This window comes from Erinaceus europaeus, chromosome 23 (assembly GCF_950295315.1).
Source record: "Erinaceus europaeus chromosome 23, mEriEur2.1, whole genome shotgun sequence".
NCBI lineage: Eukaryota > Metazoa > Chordata > Mammalia > Eulipotyphla > Erinaceidae > Erinaceus > Erinaceus europaeus.
In genome coordinates, this window is record NC_080184.1 from 4802628 (window position 1) to 4818471 (window position 15844).

The following is a 15844-nucleotide window of genomic DNA, read 5'->3' on the forward strand; positions in this document are numbered from 1 at the left end:
TTGGTGGCTGAAAAAGAGTTAAGATATAAAGAAGACCAAATTGTTGATTCATCATGCACCTAAAGGCATGAATATTGCAGATGAAGATTTAGAATCTCTGTTTTGGAATAAGCTAGTAGGCCTATTTTCGGTATATTCCAAGGGGCCCATGACTTTACTAGTTTTTGCCTGAGTCTGACTCTTTTGAGATCCATCCAAGATAAGGCAAAGGAGATGAATTAATCATTTTTAACAGCTGGGTTGTTCTCCACTGTGTATATGTACCACAACTTTCTCAGTCACTCGTCTGTCATTGGGCATCTGGTGTTGCTTCCAACTTTGATTGATTACAAAATGTGCAGCTATGAACAAAGGTATGCCTAGATCTATATGCAAAGGTATTTTTTCCCTTTTGGAAAAATCCTCAGATGATAACATTGCTGGGTATTTGATTAGATCTCACTCTTTGACTTTTTTATTTTAAATATAGACAAAGACACATGGAGAGAGAAAAGGAGACAGAAAGCAGGAAAGACACCCTGTAGTGTTGCTTGAGTTCTAGGAAGCTTCCCCCCTATAGGCAAAGCAGGTCATCATGCATGATAGCATGTGGGCTCTGCTAGGTGGACCCCTTTCTGGCCCCTTACCAGATCTGAGAATTTGGTGGATGGGATGCTGGATAGAGAGCACATATTACCATGCTCAAGGACCTTGGTTCAAGCACCAGTGCCCTACGTATAGTACAGAGGCTCTTTTTTAAAAATATTTTTAAAATTATCTTTATTTACTTATTGGATAGATACAACCAGAAATTGAGAGGGAAGGGGGTTATAGAGAATGTGAGAGACAGAGAGACACATGCAGCCCTGCTTCACCACTTGAAAAGCTTTCTCCTTACAGGTGGGGACCGGGGCCTTGAACTCCAGTCCTTGCACATTGTAACAAGTGCTCAACCAGGTGCGCCACCATCTGGCCCCAGTATAGTGCTGTGGAGCTCCAAGAGCCGCTCTCCCTTCACTCCACAATTTTCTCTTTCCCTTCCTTCTATTTTTCTTTTTGTCTCTATCAAGGGAGATAAAGAAAGAAAATAATTAATAGGAAAAAAAGTCTGCCAGGAGTATTTGACTTAGCATGCAGGCATAAAGCCCCAGGAATAATCCTGTTATTAAAAATATATGTGTCTTTATAATTGTGTACATACAGTACATTTTGGTAGTGACTGTGATGTCCTCGAGATGAAATTTATATTAGTAATAATTTTTATATTTATGTATTTATTCCTTTTTGTTGCCCTTGTTGTTTTATTGTTGTAGTTATTATTGTTGTTATTGATGTTGTCGTTGTTGGATAGGACAGAGAGAAATGGAGAGAGGAGGGGAAGACAGAGAGGGGGAGAGAAAGATAGACACCTGCTGACCTGCTTCACCACCTGTGAAGCGACCCCCCTGCAGGTGGGGAGCTGGGGGCTTGAACTGGGATCCTTATGCCAGTCCTTGTGTTTTGCACCACCTGTGCTTAATCCACTGCACTACCCCCCAACTCCCCTCTAGATGAAATTTATATAATATTTAAATGAATTTCACATTAACAAAATATTTTAAAAATAATACAGTACTGTATAATGTCCACAACTGTCGGGTTCCTCAGGGAAACGAGCACCTGGTGGCTCCCACTTCTCCATCTGGCTGTTGGTCAGCAGGAGACAAAGAGCAGGGAATTGTGGGCCATCAGAGGAAGGGGTGAGTTTGCTTAGGGGTCTCCCAGTGTACCGTGGCAGTGGACGATACAACAAACCTCTTCAGGATACCGTGGCGGAGGAGGGAACCTTTTATTGTTGCAGTTATAAGTTTATAAAGGGGTAGCTGTGCAGAGGAAGTAGCCATGCTGGCAATGAGACGAATATCTCCTTATAAGGGAAAAGAGAGCAAGGCAGTGAGGAGGTGTGGATGGTGATGCAGGATCCGGGAACTAGAAATATAAGGAGGGCAAAGCCCACCAGAGCGAGGAGGGGTGGGGTGATGCGGTGAGGCTGATGGGAAGGCTGGAATTCCCCTGCGTGCACTGGCTACATCTCACAATAATCATTTCTATCTTTCAACAGCTGTTGTGGTTATATTTTCTCTTATGCTTGTGACTTTCCCAACCAGCAGGACGGTGTTTTGAGTTTTGTCAGTCCTAGTGAAAATCAGAATGTTGTGTTTCTTGTCTAGGTCACATACGGAGCATTTGATTCTTCACTGAATGACAAAGATCAGTTCCCATCACTCTATCAAATGGCTGCTAAGGACAAGTTCCTAGTGCGTGGACTGATCTGTCTACTGCTGCATTTTGAATGGACCTGGGTGGGGGTAGCCATCACAGATAATGTAGAAAGTGAGACATTCGTCTGGACATTGAAAGCAGAGATGGTGAAAAAACACTTATGTATTCTCTTTATAGAGAAGTTGCCTACCTCATGGGTAAGAACTATCAGTTTAGATGAAGGAGTTGCTCTCTCAACAGAGGATGCAAAAGTAAATGTCTATTTAGTCTATGGTGATTCTGACATTTTTATAAACATACACATGCATTCAAGACTGACTGAATATTCAGGTAAGCTGTGGATCATGGTAACAGAGTCCTATGTTGACTTATATAAAATGAAGAGCATTATGGGCCTTTTCCATGGAAGTCTCTCATTTTCATCTCCAAAGAGAGACGTGCCTGGTTTTGAACACTTTATTAAAACAGTGAACCCTTCCAAATATCCAGAAGATTTTTATTTCAAGAGATTTTGGCTTAATGCATTTAACTGTGTATTTTCTGGGTCATCACTATGTGGAAAATTCAGAGACTGTCCCCCAAATACCTCCTTAGAGTTTATGCCAGGAAACACTGACATGATGGTCATGTCTGAATCCAGCTATCTTGTCTACAATGCTGTGCATGCTGTGACCAGAGCCCTCCATGAGATGCTCCTGGAAGAAGCAGACATGGGGTTGACAAAAGATGCAAGCCTTCTAGTGCCTCTCTCCTGGAAGGTAAATTTCCTCCAAGTACAGGGTCTGCATTGACAAGCAGGGCTTGTGGGGAATTGTCTGCTGAAATATAACATACCACTAAGCCTTATAATTCCTAACAGCGTCATCAGTAAAAACAAGTGGAGAACTCTTACTGCACATGTAGCTTCTGAGTAATTACTGAGTATCTACCTCTAAAATCCTGTCTTCAGTGACATTTCAGGGTACACAATACCAAGGCAAAGTCTCATTCAATGACATTTTTTCCTTAAGGTTGATAAGGAAAAAAAAAAAAACCTGAACAAACATTCACAATGAACTTATTTAAGGACTTCATTTCGATTTTATTTATACACCTTTCCCATATTTGGGAGCTACTCTCTTCCCTTATCCAGCTTTCTGGTCCTTTTTCCAGTCATGAAATTATCTCCCCCAGACAATAACTTGGATAAACCTGCATTTCAGATGTCAGACTCATAAAAAAAAAAAACTAGTATAGTCATAGGCCCTTTGGAATATACCTAAAGTAGGCCTACTAATTACCTACAAAACGGAGACCCCCCACATCTTCAACTGCACTATTCCAGCCTTTAGGTTCATGATTAACCAACTATTTGTTTGGCTTTATAGGTTAACTCTTCTTTCAGCCACCAGGTTCCAGATGCTACCATGATGCCAACTGGACTTGCCTAGGCAGACGACCCCACCAATGTGTCCTGGAGCCCCACTTTCCAAGAGCCCTGTCCCACCAGGGAAAGATAGAGACAGGCTTGGAGTATGGATCAACCTGTCAATGCCCATATTCATCGGGGAAGCAATTACAGAAGCCAGACCTTCCACCTTCTGTATCCCACAATGACCTGGAGTCCATACTACCAGATGGATAAAGAATAGGAAAGCTATCAGGGAAGGGGTTGGAATATGGAGTTCTGGTGGTGGGGATTGTGTGGAGTTGTACTTCTCTTATCCTATGGTTTTTGTCAGTGTTTCCTTTTCATAAATAAAAATTATATAAAAAAAACTTTTCTTAAACTTCTTACCAATAACATACCAATAATGTTAATTGATGGATACTTTTCTTTATCATTTTTATATTTAATATATTTTATTAGTGATTTAATAATGACTAAAAAAAATTGTAAGATAACAGGACTACAAATTTACACAGTTTCCTCAACCAGTGTTCTATGTCCCAAAACCTCCATTGGCAGCTTCCTTATTCTTTATCCCTCTGGGAGTATGGATCAAAATTCTTTATAAAATTTTTTATTATATTGTTTTTATTTATTAGATAGAGACAGCCAGAAATTGAGAATGAAGGGGCAAATAAAGAGGGAGAGACCCCTGCAGCCCTGCTTCACCACTCATGAAGCTTTCCCCCTGCAGGTGGAGACTTGGTGCTTGAACCCTGGTCCTTGTACACTGCAGTGTGTGTACTTAACCAGCTGTGCTACCAGCTGGCATCTGGACCAAAATTCTTTATGGGGTGCAGAAGGTGGAAGGTCTGGCTTCTGTAATTGCTTCTATACTGGACATAGGCATTGGCTGTGGGCATGGGGCCATACCTCCAGGCTGTTTCTATCTTCCCTAGTGGGATAGCAATCTGCAGAGGTGAGGTTCTGGGAAACCATGGTGAGGTCATCTGCCAAGGGAAGTCAGGATGGAATCATAATAGCATCTGCAAGCTGGTGACTTAATGGTAGAAAACTATAAAGCAACATGTTCAATATGCAGGAACCCAAAGTTAGGAATAGAACAAATGAAACAAGGGGTTTTTCTCGGTGTGGGAAGAAACTAGGAAGTCTGTTTTAGGTATGTTCCATGGGGCTTATGACTTTTGTAATTTTTGTCTGAACCCAATAGGTAACATGCAGGTAGATTAAAAGTACTGTCTGGGAAGTTTGGTGTTAGAGTTGAGAATAAAACTAGAAAGCGGGTCAGGGCAGAGAGTAGATCCCAAATATGAGGAAAGTATATAAATACCATTAACTGTAAACCCCATCAATCTGACCTAGGACCCATGTCTATTCATATTTATCACAGGAGTCTGTGTAACCTCTGCATCCCTGTAGGTCTGAGCTCACATCCCATGGTCATAGCTAGGAACATTCTAGTTGTATACTCATTTCAGGACCAGTCTTCCTCAAGTAGCTGAATAGGTTGACTCAGCCTCCCTTTGGAGAGCAGGACTATTCCTACCATTGCTGTTATATAGTGAGGATGAGGTTCTAGAATGGTCTACAGGAGGTACACTTTCCTGGTGGAAGGGACAAGTAGTTTACATTATATCCACAGACCTAATGGGGTCTTCACTTCTCTGGAATCGCCTTTCAGATGGGAAAACAGACAGACAGAGAAAAATGGGGGGGAGGAAGAGAGGAGAGAGGGAGAGAGAGAGAGAGGGAGAGAGATAGAGAGAGAGAGAGAGAGACCTCCAATGTGGTGAAGGCCAGTGTCCAATCTGAGTCACGTGCAAGACAAAACAGGTAGACAAGTCAGGAGAGCTGTCTTGCCAGCCCTCAATTTGCTTAATTCAAGAAGTAGAGATGATTTCGCACCAAACCGGACTAATAACTCATGACAAAATACAGACAGATCAACTATGGGTCAAATCTACCTTTTTCATTCCTTTTCCCTGGCATCCCAAAATGGGCTTCCTTTACGACAACAGTGTGTGTCAATTTGATGAGAGATTTACATCTTTATTTCTATTTTTTTAACAGGCAACATAGGGTTCATTTCTTCATATAGCATAATATTTCTAATGAATAAAGCTTTTATGAAACATGTACACTATCCAAGTTAGTGAGCAAGGTTTAGTCCAGAAGTAATCTGAACAGGGAGGCAGGCGGTAGCGCAGCAGATTAAGGCAAGTGGTGCAAAGCGCAAGGATCAGCATAAGGATCCCTGTTTGAGCCCCAGGCTCCCCACCTGCAGGGAAGTTGCTTCACAGGTGGTGAAGAAGGTCTGCAGGTGTCTATATTTCTCTCCCCCTCTTGTCTTCCCCTCCTCTCTCCATTTCTTTCTGTGCTATCCAGCAACAACGACATCAATAACTACAACAACAACAACAAAGAAACATGTTTCTTTTAGAAAAAAAAGTAATCTGAATAGATGCCTGGCCTGTCTTGTACAAATATCCATGTCTAAACACAACTATGGGAAACACTTTAATTTCATTCATTGCTTTGCAAATTTATTTTTTGGTCAGAGGATCTGCTCTTCTCATTTGGTCCCTGTGCGATATAAAACAAACAAACTTGAACTGCCTAGACCACTCTGTGGGTACTCAGTAGAGTGGTAGATTCATTGTGTAGATACTAAGCCCCAGCAATAATACAAGTAATTATATTTATTAATTAATTAATTAATAATAAATAAATATGAGCAACTGTTATGACAAAGAACATCTGAGTTTGGAATATGAATGGTTTTTATAGGCCTGGGTCTTTTGTCTCTAACTTGATTACACTTTTCTTTTATAAATTTGCTTCTCCTCTAGCTTCACAGATTTCTGAGAAGTCTCCAGTTTACTAACAGCATTGGGGACCATGTATCCTTGGATGAGCAAAGAGAATCTAAAAAACAATATGACATCCTGAACATTGCGCTATTTCCTACAGCTCAGGACTTCTTGGTTAAAGTAGGAGAGTTTGTCATCAATGGTACAAGTCATCAAAGTTTGGTCATCCATGATGAGGTTATAGAATGGCCTATGGGATTGGAAAAGGTACAGTGACATTCATCACCAGTTATGGGCACTATAGAAATATAAACATTGTGGCACAGCTGGTTGAGTGCATACATTTCTGAGCACAAGGGCCCAGGTTAAACTCATGATCCCCACTTGCAGGGGAAAGCTTTATAAGCAGTAAAGCAGTGCTGAAGATGTCTCTCTCTTCCTCCATATCTTCCCTTTTAATCTCAATTTCTCTCTGTCTCTATTCAATAAATAAGTAAATGAATACAATAAAATGTGTTTAAAAATCAAAATAATCTTAGTAGAGTGATTAAGGATCAAAATAATAATCTTAGTAGAGAAATTAAGGATGTGGTCTTCTGTTTCAGTGCTATTATTACATGTAGTGTAACAACTGATTGTATATTATTTTGAGAATTTTCCATATTGTTTATTTTTAGATAAAGACAAAGAAGGGGGGTTGGGGCATTAGTACAGTGGGTTAAGCACACATGGCACCAAGCATAAGGACTGGAGTATGGATCTTGGTTGCTCAAACCAGGAAAATAACTCCTAAACAAGTTGAATATTGAAGGCAAACTCGGACTCTGTGGGGTGCATTCCATCAAAGCAAAAGACTTTGGGGAAGGAGTTAAGGAAGGGAGGAGAAAAGAGGCCTTAAGGCTCAGGTGAAGGATGATGGGGAAAGGATCTAAGCTAGGGATGAAATTCTTCTCAAGTGGGGACCAGAATCTTGAACCTGAGTCCTTTCACACTGATGAGTGTGCTTAACCTAGTGACCTAGTGTGCTACCACCTGGGCTCTTCCACAGTTATTCATATAGGTGTGTGTGTGTGTGTGTGTGTGTGTGTGTGTGTGTGTGTGTGTGTGTGTGTGTGTGCCAAGAAGTGAAACTGAACCCAAGTTTCAACAATGTCCTAGAAATCATTAACCCCCAAGTCGAATGAGTCAAAATTTGTGTATCAGAGGAAATATTAGGAGGCATAAGTAAACTGTGGAATTGGATGTAGTATTTGAAAATAATATATCTGATAAGCAGCTATCAGGAATAGATGAAGAAGACTGAAAATCAGACATCAGATATTTGTTTTTCTAAATGTCAAACCCCATAAATAGGAATTTTCCTAGAAATGATGTGCACACGATATCACCAATAATCAGGGTAACAAAAGTCAAAATCACAATGAAATCTTCCCTGATAATTATTAAATGTATACTAAGAATTCCAGTTGCTTACAAGACCAGGTTTTGGATATCAGTTTCATGACAATTTATACACACTTTACAGTATTGGACTGCAAACCACTCTTAAATTATTTAAAATGACATATTTATATTACTTGCTTTTTTACTATGATAAAAAAGATATTAAAGGAAAGTTCTGTCATGTTATGGTTAAATAATGGTGACAAAAGTTCTCTTTCCTACCTTAGCCTCCCACATCTGTGTGTAACCAGAAGTGTGGTCTGGGATTCAAGAAAGTTACACTGTCTAAAGACATCTGCTGCTTTGAATGTGTCTTTTGTCTGACAGGAGAGATTTCAAATACACAAGGTACGGCAATTTATAAATGCTCGCTAGGACTCCATAACCCTCATTACTTCAATGAAAAACAAAGACTTGAAATTGGTGTCTAGGCCACTAGTGCATTCTACATGTTGCTTTTTCAACATGTTAACTTTTTTTTTTAAATTATTTTTTTATTTTTTATTTAAAAGAGGAGACATTAACAAAGCCACAGGATAAGAGGGGTACAACTCCACACCATTCCACAACCAGATCTTCATATCCCATCCCCTCCCCTGATAGCTTTCCTAGTCTTTATCCCTCTGGGAGTATGGACCCAAGGTCACTGTGGGATGCAGAAGGTGGAAGGACTGGCTTCCATAATTGCTTCCCCTCTGAACATGGGCATTGACTGGTCGATCCATACTTCTAGTCTGCCTCTCTCTTTCCGTAGTAGGGTGGGTCTCTGGGGAAGTGGGGCTCCAGGACACATTGATGGGGTCGTCTGTCCAGGGAAGTCTGGTTGGCATCATGCTGACCTCTGGAACCCGGTGGCTGAAAAGAGAGTTAACATACAAAGCCAAAAACATTGTTGATGACAGATAGATGATAGATGATAGACAGACAGATAGGTGCTACATAACAGATAATAGATTAGAAGTAAGGCTAGAGTGCTGCTCAGTTCTGGACTATGATGCACCTGGGACCTCTGAGCCTCAAACATGAAAGCCTTTTACATAAACATTATGCTATCTCTCCAGCCCCCATGATTATATTCATTTCTTAACTCGTGAACCCAATATAATTATTTTTACTTTAATTTTGCTCTCCTGTTAGTGAATATTTTCTGTCTGACTCAGCTTTTTAAGAATATTTTTATTTATAAAAAGGAAACACTGACAAAAACCATAGGATAAGAGGGGTACAACTCCACAAAATTCCCACCACCAGAACTATGTATCCCCTCTGCTTCCCTGATAGCTTTCCTATTCTTTATTCCTCTGGGAATATGGAGCTAGGGTCATTATGAGGTGCAGAAGGTGGGAGGTCTGGCTTCTGTGATTGCTTCACCGATGAACATGGGCGTTGACAGGTAGATCCATACTTCCAGTCTGTCTCTCTTTTTCTCTAGTGTGGTGGGGCTCTGGGGTATCAGGACTCTAGGACACATTGGTGGGGGTCATCTGCCCAGGGAAGTCCGGCTGGCATCATGGTAGCATGTGGAACCTGATAGCTGAAAAATGTGTTAAGATATGAAGCAGAACAAACTGTTGCCTAACTGTGAACCTAAAGGCAAGAATATTGCAGATGAAGATTTGGGGTCTCCATTTTGGAAAAAGCTAGTAGGTCTATTTTAGGTCTATTCCAAGGTGCCTATGACTTTATTAGTTTTTGCCTGCACCTGACATCGAATACGCAGGTGGACCAGGTATTTGTCTGTGGAGAGGCTGTCATAGTTGGAAAGGGAGCTAGAAAGCTGCATCAGGGAAAAGAGTAGCTCCCAAATATGGGGAAAGTCTATAAATATTGTTAATTGTAAACCCCACTGATTTGATCTAGGGCCCATAGTCATCACAAGAGCCTATGTGGCCTCTGCATCCCTGTAGGTCTGAGCTCCCATTCTGTGGTCAAATCTAGGAACATTACAGGCTGCACTAATTTCAGGACCCATCTTCCTCAGGTGGAAGGTAGAATACGTTGTCCAACCTCCCTTCAGAGACTGGAACACTCCCTACCATTGTTGATTCACATTGAGAGCCAGGTCCTATAGGGTCCCACAAAGGGGTCTATTATGTTGTTCCTCATGGAGATGACCAGTGACAGTAGCGAGAGGCATCTATCAGAGGTCTAGGCCCATCATGTCTGTGTGGGAGTACATGATTTCAGTCATTTATCAACTTAACAGACTGTTTTGTTACTTGGATCAGAAAAGTAAAGCAATGATGTGTTCGGTAAATAGCATCTCACGTCATAGCACTTGCTTTCCACACTGGGCATCTCTATTCACTCTAGTCACAAATGCAGGCATGTTCAATCTTGCATGGTATCATCTGCTCCACTCACTCACAGTAATAATACATCTTGACTTTATTAAATGTCCAGTATCAGGGATTGTGGGCATACTTAAATAATACCTTGATCAAAGGTGTGATCTACTCATACTAACAACATTAACAATTTTATTTTTTGTTTGTAAAAAGGAAACATTGACAAGACCATAGGATAAGAAGGGTACAATTTCACACAGTTGCCACTATCAGAATCCTATATTCCATACCCTCCATTGGAAGCTTTCTTGTTCTTTATCTCTCTGGGAGTATGGACCCAGGATCATTATAGGGTGCAGAAGGTGAAAGGTCTGGCTTCTCTAATTGCTTCCCTGCTGAACATGGGCATTGACAGGTCGATCCATACTCTCAGCCTGTCTCTCTCTTTCCCTAGTGGGGCAGAAATCTGGGGAAGTGGAGCTCCAAGACACATTGGTGGAGTCATCTCCCTAGGGAAGTCTGGTTGGCATCATAGTAGCACCTGGAATCTGGTGGCTGAAAAAAAGAGTTAAGATATAAAGCCAAAGTGCTGACTAAACATGAACCTAAAGGCTGGAATACTTCAGATGAACATTAACAATTTTATACAAAAAAGAAAACATTAAAAGTATTAGGGTAACTAATCGTATCACCTGGAATCATGTGGCAGGGAACAACAGACGTATATCTTTACTGAAACATAAATAGAGCTTAGGGGCCTAGTGATGGCTCACCTGGTTCTGTGGACATATTACAAGGTGCAAAGACTTGACTGTGAGCCTCTGGTCCTGCCTGCAGAGGGGATGTTTCAAAGCAGAGAAACAGTGCCGAAGGCATCTATTATTGTTTCTCCCTCTACTCTCCATTTATCTTTTTAAAAATTTTTTTATTTATTTATTATTGATTGCATAGAGACAGAAAGAAACTGAGAGCAGAGGGAGAGAGAGAGAGATAGACCTTCAGCCATACTTCACTACTTTTGAAACGTTGCCCCTGCACGTGGGGGGCAGGGGCTTGAACCTGCATCCTTCTATCAATTTCTCTCTTTCCTTTCAAATAGAACAAAGAAGTAAGGGACCACCAGGAGAGATGATTTTATTATGCCAACAAAGTGACCTAGTGATAATCATGGTGGCAAAATAGATAAGTAAAAGCAAAAGATAGTAGTTCCCTTTTAAATGTAAGTCGTGCTTAAAAGAACTGTCAATAATGGTCAGATTCATCTACCGAACAACCCTGAATTAATAAAAACTTTGAAGACTCCTGTCAAGTTTTGACAAAATGTGCTTTTCTGCGAAACCTTCAGTTTCATACTAGTTGCCAGTCAGAACTCAAGTCAGCTGAGTTGTGAAGACCTCGTGAAATGAACTCCCTGCAGGTGGGAAGCCAGGGGTTCGAACTGGGATCCTTGAGCCGATCCTTGCTTTTCGCTCCATGCCATGTGCACTTAACCCACTGCGCTACTGCCTGGCCCCCTGAAAAGTTTTCATTTTAAGGTTGTGTCATACAGGTCAGTGCTAAAAAGAAAATGCCTCAAGTTCAATCTTCTTGGGCAGATCAAAGAACCCCCATTATTAATGTCTCTCTTTCAGTCCCCCTATCTCTGTTCTCCTTAAATTTTCTCTGTCTCTATATAGCCATTAAGTTCATATTTTAAAAATTCATACGATGATGTTATATAGTTTTATACCATACCCAGCCACAATGTCCTGTACTCCCATCCTCTCAAGGATAAGCATCATAATTCACAGCTTCCAGGTGTGTGTTGACTTGCTTTTCAAAGTTCATGGGTTTTAAGATTCCACATTCACATGAAATAAACAAGTAGTTATCTTTCACCTTGCATTTCGCTGCTTACTTACACAATATCTCTCCTTTCACCTCTCCATGAAATGCTTCTGAATATCTGGGCATCTATTCCATCACTTCAGATCATGAGATCATATGACAATTAATGAAACTGACCTCATGCTCAGATCAAGGGAAGACACCAGTCTAGAATAAAACCATGTCTTTCAGTATGAACTAATACATTTACAAGGCAGGTCTTTATTACTGGTCAGAATACAAAAGAAGAGCTGTGATGTATTTTTTTTCTGGAGAAAATTGGTTCTAACAGCTTTCAGACCATCAAAGTGCTTCTTCCTCTTTTTCAGTCTGAATGTGAATAATAAATCCAGATGCCTAATTAAGCACATGAAAATATATTTTAAAATCACAGAATTTCAAGGTTTTGAAATCCCAGTGTTTGAAAGCCAGTGTTGAGTGTAGAGAACTATTATATAGACTCTCCGTGATTGGTAAATCAAATAATCACAGGATTCGCTGATTGAGAATCATGCTAGGCTGAACTCATGTTTGAATGTCCTCAGTCTTAGTTGGCATTTGAAAAATATTCCCCTTGGGTCAGGAATATAAAATCTTATCTTGGTGTAGCTAATGTTTACATCAGATGGAGTCATTATATACAATGAATCCAAAGGTCATAAAATAAAATGAATCAAAAATCATAAAATTATATTTTGGCTTTGCCTTGACGTGAGGATGAGGTGAGTTTTCATTGTCAAGCCTTTGCTTTTCTTTCCAGATGCACGGGAGTGTATCCAGTGCTCTGAGCAAGAATATTCAAATGAAGAGAGAACCCACTGTCTCCCCAAGTTGGTGACCTACTTGGACTTTGAAGATCCCTTAGGGATGGCTCTGGCCTGCACAGCTTTGTGCTTCTCTGTGCTCACAGCTGGGGTTTTGTGGGCCTTTGTGAAGCACCAAGACACCCCCATAGTCAAGGCCAATAACAGGACTCTCAGCTATGTCCTGCTCATCTCTCTCCTCCTCTGCTTCCTCTGCTCCTTTCTATTCATTGGTCGGCCACACCCAGTCACCTGCATCCTCCAGCAAATCACATTTGGACTTGTGTTCACTGTGGCTCTTTCCACTGTGTTGGCAAAAACCATTATTGTGCTGTTGGCATTCAAATCCATGAAGCTGGGAAGAACCATGAGGTGGCTGTTGGCATCAGGGGCTTCTAACTATGTCATTCCCATCTGCACTCTTGTCCAAGTGATTATCTGTGGCATCTGGCTGGGACTGTCTCCCCCCTTCATTGATGTAGACACACACTCTGAGCCCAGGCACCTTCTCATCATGTGTGACAAGGGCTCAGTCACTGTGTTCTACTGTGTTCTGGGCTACCTGGGCTCCTTGGCCCTGGTCAGCTTATCCTTGTCCTACCTTGTCCGCAACCTGCCTGACGCCTTCAATGAAGCCAAGTTCTTGACCTTCAGCATGCTGGTGTTCTGCAGCGTCTGGGTGACCTTTCTGCCTGTCTACCATGGTGCCCAGGGTAAGCTCATGGTGGCCTTGGAGATCTTCTCCATCTTGGCCTCCGGTGCTGGTCTCCTAGTGTGCATCTTTGCTCCCAAGTGTTACATTATTCTGATCAGACCTGACAAGAACTCTCTGAAACATCTAAGGAACAAAATGGGCCTCAGGAAAAACAGACATACTTAGGTTTTTATCCCACATGTCTGTCACATTTTAAGGGATTTAAACAAATGAACCAATTTGATTTTACATTTCAATTCTGTCACCCAACTAAGTCTTTCATTGGATTCCCAGTAATATCCACTCTTTTAACATGGATTCGTTGTGTGAAATTTCCCTCCCTTAGACATAGGGATTTATAAACACAAGCACTGCCTCAGATCCATCATACTCCCTGTGTATTTTTATTTTCTATTTACTTCTATGTTCTAGTTACCAGATGAAATTATAGATATTCCCATTTGACAAAGCAAGTGGGTAATATTATGAATTTGTGTTTTGCTTCTCATTCATGTAGAGTTCTTATTGTAATGTTCACTTGAAAACATTTTAGGATGGCTAAAACTGGAAAGAGGTTTATTCTGTCAAATGTCTGTCCTAACATTTCTAAGACCCTGGGATTAAATCCTGACACTACATATGAACACAGTTGGAAGCAGCAGTTGGGCTGCATGGATGATGGTTTCACCTTTTTGTTATCTCAACCTTTGTTTCTCTCCATATATACTTAGATATGTATTTCCCTCTGTATTTAATCATTCCATATATAAGCTAAACTTTCTTAAATGTGTCATCTCCTCTCCACAAAGTCCGTAATAAGCTGTTACTGTAAAACACTTTCAAATGCTACCTGTAACATACATCAAGTTTCTGTGCTTCTGTATGCAATATCCTGTGTTCCAAAGTTTTAGCAATTTATCACTTTGTAATTTTTTACTTTGCTTCAGTCTTTCTCTTAAATAAACCAGAATCCAGATAGTTTTTTTGCTTTAGTTGATGTGTATATATGCATCAAGCTTATCACTGGAGATTGGTACTGACCCCGTGAATCTACTGCTCCTGGGGGATTCTAATTCTTTTCTTTTTTTCTTTCTATTTTATTTTATAGGACTGAGAGAAATTGAGAAGAGAAGGGAGATAGAGTGGTAGGGAGAAAAAGACATACCTGATGACCTAATTCACTCTTTGGGAAGTGGTCTTCTGCATTTGGGGAATGAAGACTCAAACCAGGTCCCTTTTAAGTGAAAAGTGTGTGCTCAGCTTGGGGCACCACTACCCAGCACCCTGATAGGCTAGGCTGTGATTCTTTTTTAAAATTTGTTTTATTTGTAAAACAGAAACACTGGCAAGTCTACAGGATAAGAGTGGTACAATTCCACACAATTCCCACCACCAGAACTCCATATTCCATCCCCTCTCCTGATAGCTTTCCTATTCTTTATCCCTCTGGGAGTATGAACCCAGAGTCATTATGGGGTGCAGAAAGTGGAAGATCTGGCTTCTATAATTGCTTCCCCTCTGAACAGGTCGATCCATACTCCCAGCCTCACTCTCTCTTTCCCTAGTGGGGCAGAACACTGGGGTAGGGGCCATTCTCATCTCTGACACAACAGACTTTACATTAAATAAAGTAATAAAAGATAGGCATGATCATTACATAATGATCAGAAGATCAATCAATCAAGAAGATTTAACAATTATAAACTTATGTGAACCCAGTGAGTGTCGGGACCTGTTGTTAAAATTTGGGGGCTCCAGCTGGCTGGGCTAGCTTCACGGGCGGGTAACAGAGACGACCAAAGACATACAGCTGGGCAGGGAAGCTGTATTTCTTTATTCAAGAACAACGATTCATAAACTAAACCAAACTAATCACCAAAAAGAACTCTGCTGCCTCTTTCCCCCACGGCGGCACCATGCACTCTCGAACTCTGGAACTCTGGAACCCTCTCGGGGTTCCTTGGGGCGGGGCCAAGTGGGCCCGCAAAATTAGCAGGACTGATCCAATTTTCTTGGCGGGGGAGAGCTAGAACAACCCAATGTAAAGCATACAACAGGGACCCTCAGATATTGGTCCCCGACTCCCCCCCCCCCGGGGAAGAAGGTCGCTGCCACTGCCCCCAGCCCAAAAGGACACTCAGATGCAGCAGGGAAGTCTGTCAAGCAGTTCTTCATTTATTATGTGCTGGGTATTGACATTTAAAGGAATTTTTGGCGGGCGGAACTTTGGCAGGCAGGATTATTTTATTTTGCAAAGGGGGGGTAGGTGTGGTTTTGCTGAAGCGGTTTCCGAGAAGTACAACCATTGA

The 15844-nt window shown here is 41.2% G+C and overlaps 1 protein-coding gene across 1 annotated transcript in view; it reads left to right on the forward strand.

Moving 5' to 3' along the window:
• Nucleotides 1–13721, forward strand: part of LOC103127988 (vomeronasal type-2 receptor 116-like) — a 39943-nt gene extending 26222 nt beyond the window's left edge. Inside the window, exons 4-7 of the mRNA XM_060182210.1 lie at nucleotides 2190–2999; nucleotides 6481–6708; nucleotides 8112–8232; nucleotides 12799–13721. Coding sequence (XP_060038193.1) covers nucleotides 2190–2999; nucleotides 6481–6708; nucleotides 8112–8232; nucleotides 12799–13721 — 2082 coding nt within the window. The remainder of the gene's footprint in view (nucleotides 1–2189; nucleotides 3000–6480; nucleotides 6709–8111; nucleotides 8233–12798) is intronic.
• The last annotated feature ends 2123 nt before the right edge of the window (nucleotides 13722–15844 follow it).